The 20,233-nt window shown below is 36.7% G+C and overlaps 1 protein-coding gene across 2 annotated transcripts in view; it reads right to left on the bottom strand.

Annotated features, from left to right (window-relative positions):
• Positions 1 to 5,981: 5,981 nt before the first annotated feature.
• rerg (RAS-like, estrogen-regulated, growth inhibitor) overlaps positions 5,982 to 20,233 on the bottom strand; it is a 64,305-nt gene continuing 50,053 nt past the window's right edge. For both annotated transcript variants that reach the window (XM_020926695.2, XM_055153282.1), the window contains 2 exons: positions 10,706 to 10,779; positions 5,982 to 7,756 (listed from right to left, as the gene is read on the bottom strand). In XM_020926695.2, coding sequence (XP_020782354.1) covers positions 7,346 to 7,756; positions 10,706 to 10,779 — 485 coding nt within the window. In that variant the 3' untranslated portion in view covers positions 5,982 to 7,345. The remainder of the gene's footprint in view (positions 7,757 to 10,705; positions 10,780 to 20,233) is intronic.

The raw sequence follows: 20,233 nt of genomic DNA, 5'->3' as shown, positions 1-20,233 counted from the left end.
AAACCAAGACTAAACCAGAACTAAACCAGGTCTAAAACCAGAACTAAACTAGGACTAAACCAGATCTAAAACCAGGACTAAACCAGGTCTAAAACCAGAACTAAACTAGGACTAAACCAGGTCTAAAACCAAGACTAAACTAGGACTAAACCAGCTCTAAAACCAGAACTAAACTAGGACTAAACCAGGTCTAAAACCAGGACTAAACCAGGTCTAAAACCAAGACTAAACTAGGACTAAACCAGCTCTAAAACCAGAACTAAACTAGGACTAAACCAGGTCTAAAACCAAGACTAAACTAGGACTAAACCAGCTGTAAAACCAGAACTAAACTAGGACTAAACCAGCTCTAAAACCAGAACTAAACTAGGACTAAACCAGGTCTAAAACCAGGACTAAACTAGGACTAAACCAGGTCTAAAACCAGGTTTAAACAATATGACACCTAACAGTAGGTGGACATAATTTAAAGCAGCAGTGATCTCATATAGAAAACATTTCTCTATCAATAATATTTTTTAATATGGTTAAGTAAAGACTGGACTTTTTATTGTCTTTAAGCAGACAAAACTTCTTCTCTTCAGATTCTAGTCTTTGTGACTCTACAACAAACAAATGCCTGTTCATGGAGACTTGGGCTCAACAGCCAATTTGAAGACAACAAACAAGAATTTTCAGGATGAAGTTTTAAAAAGCATGACAATATCAAGTAATCCAAAGTATTCAGATTACGTTACTCACTTTAAGTAATCTAATGGATTATGTTACAAACTACATTTTGGGGTATGTAATCTGTAATCTGTAGGGGAATACATTTTAAAAGTAACCTTCCCAACACTGATTGTGCACTGTCGCTGTCTCATTAAATAAATAATTTTGATCAAATTCTTTATGAGAGAACACAAAAAGATTACACAACTTCTAATGTGCATGGATTTATTGCTCAAAAAGAAAATTAACTTTATTTAAACTGACTTGAATAAATGACTAAAAGACTAACAATTGGTTAAATAATTGGTTGAGGAGGTAATTGCATACTTTAACAAAACTAAAATAAAACATTTTTTAAAATCTTTTTCAGCATTCACTACACTGCAGTGGTGGAAATGTGAAGTCACCCAAACATTAAATAAGTGCTTACATTTTTTGAAAACACACATACCCCTGTGTGTGTGGAGGTCACCGAGTCAGTAGCACCTGGTCCTGTTTGAAACATGATGTATTCACTGAGAGGTCAACTGTCAAGAGACATCACATCCACTGAAGGAGAGAGGCAGAGAGGAGCTGAGAGGAGTGACCTGAATCTATGTCATCCTCCAAACACACGCTTCACACAGGGTTATGACCTCTGCCATGTTTATAATTGTACTTCCTGTTTGGACGTGGGTAGCAGATATGACATTCGTAGAGGGAATTTCATAATTGTTGACTAGCAGCCATAAGGTTAAAATGGGCCAAAACAAAATTACACAATAGTTATAAGCAGACTAATAAAATGTTACTTTGATAAATTAATACTTTGATCTTATGAACACAAGGGACTGGTGGATTGTGTGAAATTAATTGTTTGTTTTTCCTGTATCCATGGAGACTGTGCAAGAAGCTATCTATGGGCATTTGAGGTGATATAGGTTTTTCACACCATATGTGGAAGTAAAAGTGACAGAAGACCTTCCAGCAGAAACACTTTGAGGGAATTAACAATTTCATCACCAACAAAAACATTTGCGTGGTCTTAGAAGTCTTGTGTGTGTTATGATCCCCCTGGACACTGCGGGATGCTGCAGAACTCAGAGCTGCTTCTTCTATTTTTGTGCTTTTCTTCTCAGTCATTTCATTAACTGATGTAAAACTGATAAAAATTCACAACATTTAAGATCTCACCTAACCTATTTTTTGTTGTTTTGTATTTGTCGTGGTGTTTTTGTATTTAGTTTTTATGTTGATTATTGTATTTTGTTAAATGTTATATTCTGATGTCTTTAATAAAAAAAAAATTAAATAAAAAAAAGGGCAGCGGATTGCTTCATGACACGAGAAGAAGAAGAAAAAAAAAAAAATCTCACCTAACCAAGTAATTAGAAAAACATAAAAAACTAAAAACTGATAAAAAAAAAAAATGTACCTGTCAATCATGCTAAACTGAACTCAGAGAAAAAAGGAGATAAAAAGTATTTTATGTTGTGTAATTTAACTATTCATGATATTTCTCAACCCACAAATAAAATTATGCTGTATATTGTATATTGTATGTAATGTATGTATATGGAAAACAACTGAACACTGCACTAGCCAAATCTTTACTCACAAATGTCCCAGCACACACACACGGACGCTACCTGCTGTAGCACTGATGAGTGAAGCAGTAACAATGCTAAAGGACAGATGGGGAAAGGTACTAGCGGACCACTGGTCCTGATGAGGTGTCCCAGCAGCTGTGAAGAATGGGTCAAATGCAGAGGGCATATTACCCTACGGCAGGGGTCTCCAACCTTTTTCCTCCGGTGAGCTTCCTTTACAAAACAAAAATGCCACAGAGCTACTCATTTAAGCGGTCACAAGAAATTGTATAAGAGCACATTTAGATGCCTATTACATTAACGATTATCCAGTTATTAGTGCACAAAGTTAGGCATCATCATGATACATACAGTTAATAACAATAGTAATTAGTCAAATTTTAGTTAATAATTCTTAACTCCCTTTGAGAGCTACTTGGAAGGAGGTGGAGAGCTACTTCACTAGCTCAATAAAATGCACCTTAAAGGGTACCTTAACCTTAATATGGAACATAAAAACTACTGGACTATTTTGAACAGTTCATACGAGTTTGTTGGTTCTATCAATAGACTCTCACTTATCCATCAGCAATGTACACAAAAGGAAACTGATGTTCACTGGACATTAGGCATTGGTCTGTGTTCTTGCAGCCCCACATATGAAAACAAATTACTATAACTGACACAGCGGTCCTCTCCTCTCTCTATCACAGGTCGAGGAGGAGCACAGTGGGTTCTGCTTATTATAGCACTGAAGCGAAGCCTCCAGTAATTATCCTCAGATACAAGGGCCACTCCTCATGTCTCCAGCCCAACTAAAGGAGTGGGTTTGAAACAGGAAATCTATAATTAGAAACAACGTGGATTTAAATTAAAGGTTTCTTTGTAATACTCTCAGCATACTCTGGATTTTAAAGAGAAACCAGAAACAATGATCACAAAATCTTTTATATTATTTGCTTACAGTAAACATTTGATCAAAAAGACACCTTTCAGATGCCCTTTCTTAAACCTTGTTGATGACAAAGTTTAATGCCTAAGTGTCTAACATTGCAGATAAAGCTATAACCTCCACTCATCTACCTCCATGATGCTGAGGCCAAATTACAGATCAAATCTATGGAGAAAAAACCCCCGCTCACAGAATACACCTGTAAATAGAGAGAAGTTTAATGCCATAATGTGGAACATTCCAGGCAAAGCAAAACTATCTCCTTGGAAACAAGCAGGTGGAAACCTCGGGTAAAATAGTATGTTCTTGCAGGGCTACTATTGATTGAAAAAAAAAAAAAAATGGGGTGCAAGCATTTGAAAAACCACAACAGGGATGTCTAGTTGGATATAGGTCTTATTTTATTTACAAATGCATGGCTGGTTTGATCAGAAACACTTCACATCCATAAAACATAAAACAATTTACCAATATAATCCAACTGTGGTGTAGAGCAGGGCTAACGTGCAGCAGTGCTTAAGGCTGGAGGCCAGAAAGAACATGGAGGTTAATAAAGGTACAGCAGAGTGAGCGGTGCACTGAAAGCTGTTGTGGGCTTATGGACACATTCCACTGCAGATACTGGACACAGATTGTGCTTTGGTTCAGACGAGAGGCACAAAAACACACCGACTCAAACCTTCACCACAAGTGAAAGGAATCTTAAATCACTGTATTCAACTCAAATGAAAACGTAACTGAATAAATAAGAGGAATTTCCTCATGACCAACATTATGGCATTATAAATGACCCTTTTAATGGAACAAAATAAATAAAAATGAATGTTATTTTAAATTTGTTCACTGATTTGAGACTGCTATACCTTCCAGGGAATGACGGTTTTTATAATCCATAACATATGTCATAACAGCTTCTTATCTGCTCAGGATCAGAAGAATTCATTTGCAAAAACAAACTCAGCAGTTTGTAGGTTTGTAGCTTTTGTTATCCTAAACTTCCCTTTAATTAAGTATGAGTGGCCAAAGAGGAATGACTTACTACTGTTATTAAAGTAAAATAGTTAGGCACTATACAAATCATTCAATAACTGTTTGTTTTTTTGTTTTTTTTTCTTTTTTAATGGCACCTAATCTGTTTTTGCAAAGGACGTCTTCATTCCACAAGCTCAAAATCATAGTTGTAATGGAGACCTTGGCTGACTAAGTAAAGTAAATGGTAGTAAATCTATATTAATGCAATTTAACTCCAAAGCAGTTTGTGAAGCAGCATTATTGTCCATTACATGATTTAGAATACATTCAGGTGGGTAAAAGGTAGATTTAAGGACAACTCTTAAAACATTGAAATCATCTTAATGGCATTCTCAAAGAGTGTGCAAAAATAGTTGGCGCACATCTGAATGACCTTATGGACATGAAATCCCATCACACTTATTTAACTTTTTACTTACTTACTTACTTGCACTTTTCTGGTGGAGGGTCTGCTACTTGCTTATCTCCATGTAGATGTTATTGCTGTTCCACAGTATAGATTACACCTACAGTATTTATCACGAGGGATAAATGAAATATTTTTAAGAAATGGAAACACCCATAATGAATAAATTAATGAATATGTTTAATGTCATACCAAAAAGCAATAACATCTCTATAGAAACAAGCAGGTAGCGGACCCTCCACCAGAAAAGTTGTGAAATGCACTTTTAAATTAGCTTTTTTACACTGTTGTTTTTATTCTTATGTCCTTGTCCATTGTCATGAACTGCAAAACAATTACCCCTTGGGGACCTAATAAAGGGTAGAAGAAATCTCTGGAAATGTACCACACTGGGCAGAATAAAAACACAATCTGAAAAACATACAACTAATGAGAAAGTAAGAATATATGTGGTCAGTATAATCCAAAATGAAATGCATTTGAATAGTTTCATGCTTAATTATGTTTTGCAAGAAAATGAAACAAAAGGGTTTAGCAGGATCTAGCAAGGTCATAAAGCCATTCCAAGTCCAAGTACTTCACAATAGTCTAATGTTGAGACAGGCACTGACAGAGATAGCTTTGTCTAAGACTTGAGGAGATACTGTTCGCTAATAAGAGTCTCTTTTGCATCTGTATAATCTGCTGAGAATAATTATACACCTGTGACTTCCATAGACACACCACAGGAAGTCACTGCAGTGTTTTGTTCATTGTTTTGCATGAAGACAGTTCTCATGCTTTCTCCAAATCCTCCAAAGCTTTTGAGGTTAGCAAAGACAGTCCTGATGCGATTTCCCGTTGTTGTTTGAATTTACAAGCTCTCACTGAAAAGTCCTCGTCCTCTTCTTATGTTCATGAAAAAAAAAAAAAAACAGTCCGACGTTTGGTGAGATATTTACAAAACAGGGTTCCCACAAATCCAGCTTCAGCCACATTAATGACACAGTAAATATAACTGTATTGTTATATGTGTGATGCTTAATCTACTAGAGGTTAGTAAATTGTTTCAGTGGCATTATCACTAAAATCTTAACATATTATTTAAAAAGGAAAAAAAATAAATCTAATATTTTGTCAATTTGAATGAAAAAATAAGGCATTTACTTCCTTTCACTTTTTGTATAATGTACACACTATCACTAAGAAAAATAGCTGTACATATTTTTTGTATACATAAAATTAATAAAACATTTGCCAGTAAAATAAATGACTATTTCTTGTATGTTTTGGTAAGTTTATCATATTAATAGAAAATACTAATTCTCAAAGTGCTTTAGCGAGGTGGGTGAAGTGTTTTGCTCAAAAACACAGTGGCAAGATGTCATATGCAAACTGTTAAAAGATGATTGCTCTGGCACACAGTTGCCCCAGCATTATAACATGATTTAAATTTCCAAAAAGATTTTAAAAACAGCTACTTAAAGGTGCACTAAGTAGCTTTATTTCTCTTCCTTTTTGGTGGTCACCTACAGATAGATGAGATGAGCAGGTGGTTGAAGCTCCACCAGCAAAATTACATAGTGCCCCTTTAATTATATCTGATACTTGAAATACTTTGGCTTATTGTTAGGCTTCTTCAGTTACCCTTAAATAAACAATAACTCAGAGTCAAGTCTTTTCTTCTTGAGTCAGGTTCACTGTCCTCATCTGAAGTTCAGTTTATAAAAACATGTTTACGGTGAGGTTCAGTCCACTCTGTGTTCACCCTGGGTTCATGTGAGGGAACAGCTATCAACAGAGTAAGAAAGAAGCACTCATAATAGCACAGGCTAATCAAATCCAGTACATTATGTTTGAGGGCCACAAGACATGAGCCTGTATTCAGTCTGAAAACAGAAATAATGTAGGGTTTCCATTATTAAACTTGACAGTAAGGCAATATTCATTTGACATCACAATTACTTTGTCAAGATCTTTTACCCTTACCCTTTTTTAATAAAATGTTTTAGTGCTGCACGATCTGAATAATTGTATTTTTTATTTTTTGGTCTTTGTTCTTGACTTTGTTCTATTCTTCTTCTTCTAGGAAATTAATGTAAAGTAAATTTTTAATTAAAGCCCCATAATTAATTATAAGCCATATTGTATCAGATCACACATGGACCATCCTTAATTAATACACTTAATAGGCCCTGGAGCTTTATATTTTTCTTTTAAATAATCTAATAATGCATTAATTTAAACCTTTAACACACATAACTGGTGCATTAGCTAAAATATATATTTTGGTCCACTCTTTTTCATTCATGCTTTAGTAGTGTTCAAGTTATTTCTGGCACCATAGCTACCTGGGACAGCTACCTACTTTCGTCCTTTACATGGTTGTTGAAAAGAGCTGTTTCAATAAATTACTGGTTTAGAAAGTTTCACAAACAGACTTTAAATGTAGTTGTAGGTTTTGTTATTAGTTACCACATGCTTTCAAACTTGTAATATGGAAAAGTAAATGGTAATTTACTTCCAGAACCTGTAAGTGGGCGGTCACTGCTGAGCTATATTGTAAAGAAGCATAAAATCCTAATATGATTGTGTATGTCATATCACCCACGTACAATAATAAACCTACATTTGAAGTACATGTCTTATATTAGTTTAGTGGGAACCCTGCAGTGTCTCTTGTGTGCAGTCCCAGTCCTAGCTGCTGATCTTGGTGAGCATCTTGTTTATGGCCTGTTTGACGTGAGTGGTTGAGCTGCGTCTCCGTGCCTTCCCCTGCACAGCTTTACGTCTCCTCACTTCTCTGCAGAGCTCGTGAAATGCCTCCGCCACAGCGCCTCCTACGTCTGCGCACGCCGAGCACTCGTAAAATGCACATGCCATCTCCGAGGCCAGCCGCTCGCCCTCCTCCGTGCTGACCTGCCGTATGTGGTCCAGGTCAGACTTGTTGGCCACTAAAACCAGCGGGACATTCTTGGGTTTTTTGACTTCCTCTAAAAGCGTTCGAATGGGGGCCACCTCCTCGAAGCTGCCCCGGTCTGTGATGTCATAGACCAGAATGAAGCCGTCCCCCCAGCGCATGTGACCCTCCTTCTGCTGGATGTCCTCCTGGAATATATTTACAGGACAAATAAGGCAATTATGTAACTAGATCAAGATTTATCGAGTTTGATAATGTCACTACATAAATAACATTAAGGTTGGAGGCATGAAATTGACTAAAGACACACCTTGTGCATCATTTAAAGGTCTCATGTTATGCTAAATTGACTCTTGTGAGCTTTTACTTAATCAAAAACATACCTGGAGTTGTGTTTTGCTTCATTCACAAAGGTTTCAGTAATTCTTTATTATTAGTTTGGCTATATCTCCAAAGCTCAAAATGCTCTATTAATTCTTGTGATGTCATGAAGCTGTTCAGGGAAATTCCAGGGCTGAAATTATCCAAATGATTCTAGTGAAGGTGTATGGAGTTTAAAAACACAGTGGAGCACTTGCACTGCATTACTTCATGACATCACAAGGTGTAAGAGAATTTTCCATTTCAGACAAGAACTCTGCCTAAATATGCAGGGTTTGTGTGTTAAACATGTATGAATGAAACAAAACGCAACTCCAGGTATGTTTGTGATGAGGAAACAACGTTAAAACAGATCAGAATTGGATCAGAAAATAGCTTTAACTGATTAAAAGTAGATATGGAATAGCACAGACAAGAGCTCTTGTGCAAAACAAAAAAACAAAACAAAAAAAAATGCAAAAAATGAAATGAATACAAATAAATACTAGTGAACTGAACATTCATAAGTGAGAAGAAGGAGAGAAAATGTCCAGTCACCTCCAAAACTCTAGCTAATTCAAATTTTAATAATGCTGCATGGTCAAAAACTATAATCAATACAATGTTACTGATTAAAAAACTAAACAAAACCATGTCTCATCCAGGTAGATAAAGCACTGATATTTGTCATGGGGATAGAGAACGAGACAAAAAAGGTAAAATGTGGAACTATATTGTTATGAGAGGCAGTTTTGCTGTCAAAAAATCTGGATATCAACCACAGCTAAACTGTCAAACCTGAGAAAGTGAGTGTACTGCAAAAAACTTCATGAAGTTTTAACAAGACAGCACTATTTGAATGTCCTCCAGAGACAAGAGAACAAGGGCACGTCTAATGATTGTGTAACTGGAAATCAGCACAGTTGGCACAATACTTGGACATAACAGGCAGACATTAGAGGCCCATTAAGAACAAGGGCATCCTGTTTGAAAACACCGGAGTAACACTGGCTACAATTTACCATTAGAGGGAAAACTTAGAGGGCTGAAGAGTGCCCAGAGAAATACAATCAGCCAGTGCAACTTACGTGAGAACCAAGAAGGGGTTTTCAAACTGGGGTGCGGGTACTTATGTGGCAGATATGGGTCTCTTCTATTGGTACGTAGGAGGTGTGCAGTTGCAGTTGCAGTATAGTTGTGCCTTGGATGTATCAGTTTTTAATTTGGTTCATCATTTTACAGTCTATTTGTTTATTTCATAGGATCGCCATTAACTGTACTCGAGACCCAGCCAGTCTTTATGGTCCTTATTGAACCTATTTACTGTCAAGATCGGCAGGCCCGTACAAAAATAATACAACCTGAATCATAATGGCGCCGCACGACAGCAACTTCTGGAGTAAGGTGAGTATCTGGTTTATTACTTCAGCTTCAGGCAGTTTTAACCTGGCTTTGACTCATCTTAAAATATGTTAATCCTGATTTTAGTTACCACTGTTGGGCAAGTTACATCAAAACTGTAATGCATTATTTATTTCTTGTTACTGTCATTTTAAAGTCATTTGTTACAAAACAATATTACTGCATTTAAAATGTAAGGCATTACACTACTACTGCATTAAGTTACTCTCACCAAAATAACTATCGCTGATCGTCAAATAACAATCAGCAAACGAAGATGCCGAACTTTTGCGCCATATATGGACTGAACCAGGACTAAACCAGGTTAAAACCAGGACTAAACCAGAGCTAAATTAGGACTAAACCAGAGCTGAACCAGGACTGAACCAGGTCTAAATTAGAACTGAACCAGGACTAAACCAGGTCTAATCAGGACTAAACTAGAGCTGAACCAGGACTGAACCAGGACTAAACCAGGTCTAATCGGGACTAAACCAGAGCTGAACCAGGACTGAACCAGGACTAAACCAGGTTTAAACCAGGAATAAAACCAGAGCTAAATTAGGACTAAACCAGAGCTGAACCAGGACTGAACCAGGTCTAAATTAGAACTGAACCAGGACTAAATCAGGTGTAATCAAAACTAAACAGAGCTGAACCATTACTGAACCAGGACTAAACCATTTCTAAACCAGGGCTAAACCAGGTCTAAACCAGGTCTAAACCAGGACCAAACCAGGGCTAATCTTGGTCTAGGACCTGGAATCTGGGGCCGCCCCTCAAAGAACCCCAAGAGCAGGTTGACTGTAAAGCGCAATCGGGCGATTAGCCCCGTGGAGCGTGGAGTTCTGCTCCGCTCCTTTCGCCTGCAGTCACCCTCCCTACGCGGGCACAACTCCAACATTCGGAACCGTAACAATAGCGTTTCACCACTGCTGATATCGCGATGATTTTAACTAATTTGTATGATGAAAAACGAAAAACCCACCACTTCAATCCAGGTTAAAAATGCATTGTAATGTGTGTTACTGAAATTTGTACCAAGTAAAATATTAAAATTTTTTTCCCTGTAATGCCTTACATTATTGCGTTACAGCAAAAAGCAATGCATTACAGTAATTCTTTACTATTATAACGCGTTACTCCCAACACTGTGAGAGACCCATAAAGTCATGCATTTCTTCTGTGTTATATTTGAAGTTTATATTACCCAAGTATATAGATCTGTACAGGTCATAATAACCCTAACTATAGTCATCATCCTGTACTGACTGTGGCACTGTGGAGGTGAGAGACAGTTGATCTAAATAGTTTTAAAGTACAGAGGTGGGGCGTGTTTGAAGTAATCATACAGAGAGAGGTGCAATTTGGCTCACCTGTCCTGCTGTGTCCAGGATCTCCATAGTAACCACCTCATCGTCAATGTTGGCCTGATGCCGATACGTGGACTCTGTAAGACACAAGGGAGAGGCTCAGTGCAATACAAGCAGAGTACAATTATTTCAGATTGATATTAATACAAGAATAATAAAGTAGTATTGGTCAAGTGAAAGTAGTTTTGACTTCAGTGGAGAATGATTTGCACTTTCCGGTTGATGTGATCAGACACACCAATACATAAATAATTCATGTATAAGGCAGTACAAATGGCTGTTTAGGACTTATATTACACCTGTAAAACTTCACCATTTTAATCCAAATATTCCTGATGACTGTGTAAAGTGTGGCAGGAAAAAGGGGACCCTTTTTTTTATTTTATGTGGCAGTGTGAAAAACTCAAATTGTTTTGGAAAGAGGTCACTACTGTAATTTTAGATTTAACTGAATGTGAGATGCTATTTGATTGTAAACTCTGCACATCTTCCCCAACAGCCTGAGTGTTCATTTAAATAGAAAGAAGCTTGTAATTTTTAGTTTATTGCAGGCCAAACGTGCTATTGCTCTCAATTGGAAGGAAATGGGAAGGCTCAAAGTAAACCAGTGGATTTAATTAATGTCCAGCAATTTGACACTGGAGAAGTTGAGCTACACAAGGAAAACTTGAGAACTTCAAAGATATTTGGTTGCCATTTTTGCGCATTATAAAGGATTTTGACATAAAACCATAATTCTAATTGAGTGAACTGATTGTTTTGTTATGTTTTGTATGCTTCAATATGTAAAATCTTAATAAAAACATTTGTGAGAAAAAAAAAATCACATGTAAGGTGCAATTTATGGAATAATATAGGGCCACGTTTAAATAATAATTTGCACAAAGGAAAAATATGGTTCATGGCTAAGCAATGCAATATACAGTGAGAATAAAGTTGAACATTAAAAAACTCAACAGCTCAGTTTTCCTTTCAAGTTGATCCATTAAAGGTGTACTATATAATTTTTCTGCTTATCTCAATGGAAATGTTACTGCTTTGAAAGATCCACACTATGGAATTAAACCATCATTTGGTTCTATCAACAGTAGGGGTGTATCAATAACCGAAATATTGTGATATCGTATCTTCAAAGTTCTCGTGGACCATCATAATATATCGAATTACAAGTCTCTTTGCTTAAATGAAGAGTTATGGTGCAGCAATAGTTAAAAAAAGACAGAGGGAACTACATAGACCATGATTCTTTGCTCCATTTCAGTGCAGACTACAAGAAGAGATAACAGTTCTAAGCCCAGTTCTAAGCCCTTTTAAATCTTGTCAAGGCATTTTAAGAGGAAAAAATTGCATATTAGCCTCCACAAAATATCACAAATAAATATCATATCGTGAGATGTATATCGTGAATATATCGTACAGAGAAATTTGGATATTGTTACATCCCTAATCGTGAGCTTTCGCAATAAATATCTTACCGCGAGGTTCATACCGTGAACTCATATCGTGAGACTTGGATATCGTTACACCCCCTAATCAGCAGTTATCAACATATAGATGCAATTATGTATATTTGCTCAAGCACACATTTCCAAACTCACATTCTCACACACATTTACTGTGAGTTGCCTCGTCAAACATCTGGCCTTTTGCCATCACCAGCTTGTCTCCACGAAGATATTCTTAATGCATTACTGTGAAACATTGTTGCCAAAGCAACATCTCCACACCAGAAAAGTTGCATAGCACATGTAAAGGGCCCATATTACTCTATTTTCTATTCTATTTTATAATGTCACCACTGCAGGACATCACAAGGTGGAAGAGAACATTTTCAGCTTTGGGGATATAGACAGCCTAATAATGCAGAATTACTCAAAAATGTGTGGATGAAACAAAACACAACTCCGGCTATGCTTAAAGCCCACAAGAGTCAATTTTGTGTAATATGGGATATAAATGTGAAAAATGCTCTATACTAAAAGTGTAGCTGGACATTGCATCATTGTCCAGTCAAGATAAACTGAGCCAATAGAAACGTATAAAAAACATACGGTACTACAATATCTGTCACAAGGTTAGTTCCGACAGGCGCCTGTGTGCTTTCAAAAGGAACTATTGTTTTCTTTGTTCTCGCCTCCATTAACCCATTATGTAACATTGGTGAGCTAGGTGAGGCTGTGTATTTCCTTTATGTTCAGTTGCTAAGCTCAGTAACCCACAGTGACCGGGGCTTCACCTTTGCTGGCTTTGTAAAACACACAACTCTTCAATGTGGCTGCAAGTTTAGCTCAACACTAAAGGGAAGTGATTCTATTGCCCCTTGTAAAGATCCGGTCTGTGCAAACAGCTTCAGGCTATGAACACAATCTCACCTGAAGCTTTGTGGACTTTTCTTAAAGGGCCCATATTACAGTATTTTATGGTCTGTTATAATGTTGTCTCCTCATCACAAACATATCTGGTGCTGTGTTTTGTTTCATTCATACGTGTTTAATACACAAACCTGTACTAAACTGAAAAAACTGAGGCAATACAAGAAGTGCTCCTTTTTAAACTCCATACACCTTCACTCTAAAGCTACACATCTCTACAATCTCTGGACAAACGCTATAAACAACAAATGTGAATGAAACAAAACACAATGCCAGGAACGTTTTAGAGAAGATAACAACATTATAATGTGGCTTAAACTTCACAAGAGTCAATTTTGCACAGTATAGGACCTTTAAAGGTGCACTATGTAACTTTTTTCATGGGGGTGCCTGGAATGTTCCACAGTATGTCATTTAATTTAAACTTAATATGTATACCTTGAATTTATTCAAATACAAGTGTCTTTATTGCTCAAACAAAGAAAATGGTGTCATATTAAGTTTCATAGCACATAATTAAGAAATCCAACTCAATCAGTCCAACTCCTTATGTTGTTACAAGCCAGATTTTTAACAGAAAAATCACACATACCGGCTTACTTGCAAATTGTGAATTTAAGTTTTAATTGCAAAACACTGTTGATGCCCTAATAAAATTCACAATTTGCAATTAAGATGATGTACAGGAGTTTTCTCAGTGGTGTTCTTGCTGCTCCATCTCCTCCAATCCACCCGTTTCAAGAAAGTGATGTGCATTTCTGATTCACTAACATTACCTGAAAATACCAAGACATCACAGGACACTATAAATGATGGGGCATGTAATTCTTTAGAAATGGGATAATCTCTACAAGGTTTGATTGTAAAATTGCTCTTGTCCTCTGACTCATGTCGTGCATCTGAGAAAGAACGCTATATTCTTTTTTAAGCATTTTCTGAGGAATCAAAAGAAAAGCACTCTTTAATAAAAAAACGATACATCCTGTTCTTTGAAAATCTACTTAATTTATATCTGATTTCACCATCTTCAAGGACAAGCAGACACACAGTCTCTGCATACGCAAACAGGCTTTTATAGAAAGTCTTGTCATCTGTTTACGTTTGAAGTCCTTGTGGATACAAGATAAAAAATAAGCCCCAATTTCAATTTGTACAGTCCTCCTCTATCACACTCACTACTCACAGACTTACTTAGACTTATACAAATGTTATTGATGCACAAGGGAAATTATTTAGACACTCACACATCACAGTAGCTCACATATCACAGTATTATAATAAAGAGCAAAAATATAAAACTAAGTCCCAAATAAACTCTTGACAAAGTTGCATGAAAGTACAACTATTACAATAAAGTCTGTAATTTGCAAACAGATAAAAAAAGTGAAGGTTAGTTGCACTTCTAAAAGGTTCTTCTTTTAAGTGCAAAATAAATGCTAAATGTTATATGCCACAGGTGTCAGGGGAATCGTGCAATGTCACAAGTTCCTGGTTATTGGCACCTTAACCAAACACTTTCACTTTGGGACCTCCCATTCATTGAGTGGGTATATGGGCACCTGGGCTGGCAACCATTTTGTGTGCTGTGGTCCAAGACAAAAAAAATCTGATGAAGGCTTTTTTTAGCCGAAACGTTATTTTGTTAATAAAATAGTATTTGGACATCGGCCAACCGAGTGTGCTATGCATTTTTTCACCCTGACCTTAACCAAACAACAATGAAATCCATATATCTTTCATTCTGTTGTGACCAGCTTTATGATATCAAACTTTCTGGATGATAATGTAATGTTAATGCGACATAAACAGCCAGATAAAATTCACTTTACAGTTAGGTCTAATTTACATTTAACTTGTAAAGGGAATTGAAATGCCTTAATTTTCTTTTGTATAATCACAGTAATTGATTAACCAAATAATCTGATCATCCTTGGTTTGTTCATGATGTTACAAAATATCTAGGGACTGATGCTAAAACAGTACATAGGGACATGTCCATCTTCCCGATGTCTTCCTCTGGGGGGACACCAACCAGCAGCCCCTCACAGCGAAGAGGAGCTTTGAGCAGGATTAAACAGCAGAGCTTCAAGCACCAGCTCCACCTCCGAGGAGCAGACGTGACTCCAGGAAGCAGTCACTCAAAACTCACACTGTTCACATCTGCCACTGTGTTTACTGCTATAAGAGGTTATTCTAGCTACAAGAGTTTCTGAATTATCAAAAGTTTGGACTGTTGCCATATTAATTAACAACTGAATTCCATTTATTTTCTTGTTGTGTCTTGCATACAAATATACCCAGCCCATTCTTGGACTAATGCACCACACTCCTCAATAAGCCCATTGCCAGACATTTAGAAACACAAACAGATGCGTTTTAACAAACAAGTCTGCCTCTTCTTCCAAACTTTACAAATTAAGTATGCCAGCTTACAAATATTAGAAGTAAACAACCAATTCATGTTATCATCATTAACAATTCAGAACAAAATATAACATATGTAAAGTTGTAAAGTTAGAAAGTACAAATGATACAATAAATGCTACATTGACTGATAGCTCTATAAATCAAAAGAGGTGCTAATTTTTTGTTAACATTTGAACTGTGAAAGGTTGCATAATTTACAAGTTCATAGTAAGAAAACATGTCAGGGTATTTTTTGAGCATAGCACCTGTAATAGAACTGCAGAACATTCGATGGATGGTAGGTGGATAGGTAGGTAAATACTTTACTGATCCCGAATGAACTTAAATTTTCCATTTTTCCACAATTCCAGACACCTTAATCAAGCAGGTGTTTGCATATATTTCACCACAAAAGTTACACAATACACCTTTAAAATGTCTCAACCTATATGTACCTATATGTTACCTCTCATCAATCTTTGTTCACCTTCTGGGGCTGTGCTAAACTGATTTCCTATCTCTCCTGCCTCTCTTATATGAAGAGAGAGAGAGAAAAAAAATCATAATTCACTGGACTTCATCGCCAAGAGCTTGTTTTGGCTGAAGGCACAAAGAGAAGTGGCACCATAAACCCAGACAGGAAATAAGAGCATGTTTTGTTTTGATAACTGCCTACAGCCTCTGTGTATATGGGAACCTGTCTTCCCTTTATAATAAATTGAATTCTTGTGTACTGAATGCATTGAACCAAACACTGAATCTATATTGCGAAAGGCACAAGTACATACCATTTTAATCCAAAGAATGCTTTCTCGGAGCATGTGAACTTTCAGTAAAGGAATGGAATTTTAATTTAAAATATATTAAGCAAAAATGTCATTTAATTTCCCATGAAGTTGTACATCTGTCCAGCAGGCCTTTCTTTCAGTATAGACTCAGCACATGTAAATCAATCAAAGCAAAGGGTTTTTGTTTTTGTTTTTATCTCTGACTAGACTATCTGAGAAGTTTCACATTAAATAATATTCAAGTCAGGAGAACCTAATTTTGTCCATACTTGCATTTGATCAATACTTCAAGACCACTGGGGTTAATTATCAGAAACAGTGGGCGTACGCATTGCAGCAGCCGGGACCCTTTCATTTGGAGGATCATGCATAGACTGGAAATTCAGTTCAATAATAATTTCTATGGATCATAGAATACCAGGAATACTCAGATGGACAACAATTAGCCTACTGGTAGTTTTCAGATTATACTATGTGATGATGTGGACTTTTCCTTTTTTCCTTGAGTACATAAATTTTTCCCCACATATACTGTATATCAAGAATGTAAATTTGCAAATGTTGAATCAGATCATTAGTGACTAAACTCAAAACTCTATATATCAACAAGAATCTGCATTTTAACAGTATACCTTTTAGCTGGCTTCTATCTATATAAAGAATGATCAGCCTATAGAATGTGGTTATGTAATCTGAAACTCACCTCTTGGTTTGGTTTATGGTGGAAACTGCAGCACCCAAAGGAAAAAAAAACATCTGAACATGAGATGCACATACACTACACTACTAAAGAATACACTGTTTGTTGATAATAGTGCTATTACCACTTGCTTTAATCTCAGTCTTATTTGATTGGAGTATACACAAAAGCAGTACTTTACCATAATTACTCTCATTATAGCTGTATTGAACGCTAAAGATGTGGACACTTGAACCCTGTATGCAGATAACTCACTGCAGCCTCCACTTTGCATTCAAGACCATGCACTTAGCTGCTCCCGCAACACGGTCTTCATTACGATCTGAGCACTTCATGCGTAATTTGAACAGAGCGCTGTGATTGGTCAGAAAAAGCCCCTTAGCGGAGCATCTTGAGTTTCCTGTTTGTGATGCTGCTGGCTCTTGGTAACCATCTGCCCCCAGTGACATGTTCCACATTGTTGCTATCTCTTTAACAGTATTAACAACCCTGAGATATTTATATAGGCGGTGATTGCATAAGTGAAGATGAATGGAAAAGATTGTAATTTTTCATAGTTCAATGTCAGTGCATCATATAGGTGCATATTATTTATCTGACCACCCAGAACCACACGCTTTGACAAAACTTTACAAAGACGAGAGGATCTAAAACCATATCCAGTCTCCATGATTTCAGACAGCGTGATTGACAGCTGGATTAACCAGCCAGAGAGACAAATGATCAGTTCACGTTTCACAATTATGGCTTTTCACACGTAATAAAGGGAGGAAAAAAGGACTGAGAAACAGCATGGATTTTCTCAGAATCAATCATCAAAGCACCAAACTATTGTTAAAGTAGTTATATATTTTGTTCTGAATGATACAAGAATTTTCAAGAGGAAATGTCGCATGTATTTCTGAGGCACGTGCTACAGATTGGCAGCTGTGGTTGGACTGTCTCAAGTTTGGACGGAGGTTTGTCACACTACGGTCTAGTTCCAGTTCCTTCTGGATTTAAACAGAATGTAGAAGAGACTGGCTTGTCAGGCAAACATATTATGGGATGTTGGTTTATTAATTAGCTCTGCGCATAGTATGGTTGGTATGGAAAACCTGATACGTGCAGCTCCTGAGTAAGTTTGCCCTTCCATTACACGGCTGCTATAAAATGACATGTAGAGGCATAGGTAAAAGTTACACAAAAAAGAAAGAAATGCTAACAGTGTGAGCAGTGAATTTGAGAAGAAATCTCTGATTAAATTGTATCAGTTTTATCTTCACAGGAAACAGAATCGATGGGGAAAGATATTGTCATAATTGTTCACACGCTGTAGATAAGGGAAAAACAGAAAGAAAACTTGATATTGAATTCTTTAAACTCTGATTTCCTCATATTGTTACACAAATATTTGACACTGACACGGTCCCAGAGCACTGCTAAATAATTCAGTTTGTTTTGTCTTGCTGTTAGTATCAAAAATAAAGTGCTATAGACACAAAATCCTTCTTGAAATATAATGTTGAAAGATCCTGCATACAAAAAATTGTTTCACCTTCACTATTGTTACCTTTGCAAATAGTGTTATTTTTGCAGACTGAAAGCAAAATATATATTTACAAAGAGATCAGGAAACAGAAATAACACTCAGAACCGCCAAGGTTCTTTCCAGTAAACATTTAAGCATTTCTGAGAGCAAGGCCTTTAACATGCTGTTGGTTTAATTAAGTAGAAGCACCACTCTTTATTATGCAGCAGCCTTGTCTCGAATGTAAACACAGCAGACCCTCGATGCAATGGTGTAGGAGTATGAGCCTCTCCTTACAATTTAAAGTGCCAGCTATTACGCAGGTATTACGCAATCATTATACAGATTGTCATTGCCATTTGAATACATGGGAAGCTATTACTGTAGTGTCACATAGATATGAGTAAAATGTTGTTTCCTCATAAAAACATACCCAGAGTTGTGTTTTGTTCCATTCACACGTTTAAAACACAAATGCTGCATGTTTAGGCTGAGTTCTTCTTTCAAATGGAAAACACTCTGCTCCACCTTCATGCACCATGATGTTATGTGGTAATACAGGAAGTGCTCCACCGTGTTTTTAAGCTCCATACACCTTCACTAGAATCATTTGGTTCATTTCAGCCCTGGAACTGCCAGTCTCTACTGAACTAAAAGGGTAAAACTACCACTTCATGACATCACACGTTGGAACAAAGCATTTAGAGCTTTGGGGATGCAGACAGCCTAATTACTCAACCAAGTGTAAATGAAACAAAACACAACTCCAGGTATGTTTTTGAGGAGGGAACAACATTCTATCATGGCTATAATCTCACAAGAGTAAATTTTCTGTAATCCAAGACCTTTAAATTAAGTTGAAATATAATAAAGATCCACTCTGTAACGTATCTGATGGGGGGGCTGGCACCTGCTTGTCTCCACAGGGATTGTATTGCTGTCCTGGAATGTTATATATCTATGGAGACAAGCTGTTCACACCACAAGCCCACCATACAGGTCAGAACTGTGGAGAGGTGACTCTGCTCACAGTAAAAAGACATGTTTTCCAAGGTATTTGTGAAAAGCAAAGCTACCTGTGAAATATTACAAGCAAAACGCCTCAATGTGACATACTCTAGCTGCATAGAGGACCTTTAAAGATGAATGGAGTGTGTTGCCTAATAGAACAAGAATTGAAACTTTTAGTAATGGACTATGTTGTTAAGTCAAATATCTATATATACAATAGCAATGTGAAGTCCCTTTTAGTTGTTGACTGACAGTAGAAACTTTTAATTTTTACATTATTTCAGCCTTGTCCTTGAAGCTCTGCATATCTTATTTAATTGAAAAAAAACCATTAAAGACAAAAATTGAAAAAAACTTGAACAAAAAGCACACAGCATTTTAGCTCTATAGCAAAATAAAAAGACAGGCAAAATAAACATGTACTTCATGGAGGAAGTGGCCATGATTTTTTTTTCCAATAAGTAGAAAGATTTATTGATTGACTTAAAGTTCACTGCAGGTCTCATCTTTCTGATTGTACTTGGTCAGTGGAGACATTGAGTAGTTTGGGCAGACACAGAGTTAGAACAATGGAGAGATATATTTTTCTTTTCTACTGACACAAGGTTATACAACAAGCAATATGCCACACATCAATAGACAGCACAGAGCTACTGACCTGTGTTACAAGTTCTAACTTATTGTATACAAAACATAAACAGAAAAAAAAACTGAGACTGAGAGGCTGAGCTGCTTAAAATCCAT

Source organism: Boleophthalmus pectinirostris, unplaced genomic scaffold, assembly GCF_026225935.1.
Source record: "Boleophthalmus pectinirostris isolate CB_2022bp ecotype Guang Dong unplaced genomic scaffold, ASM2622593v1 HiC_scaffold_18, whole genome shotgun sequence".
Lineage (NCBI taxonomy): Eukaryota > Metazoa > Chordata > Actinopteri > Gobiiformes > Gobiidae > Boleophthalmus > Boleophthalmus pectinirostris.
This window is presented reverse-complemented; position numbering and strand designations above follow the sequence as displayed.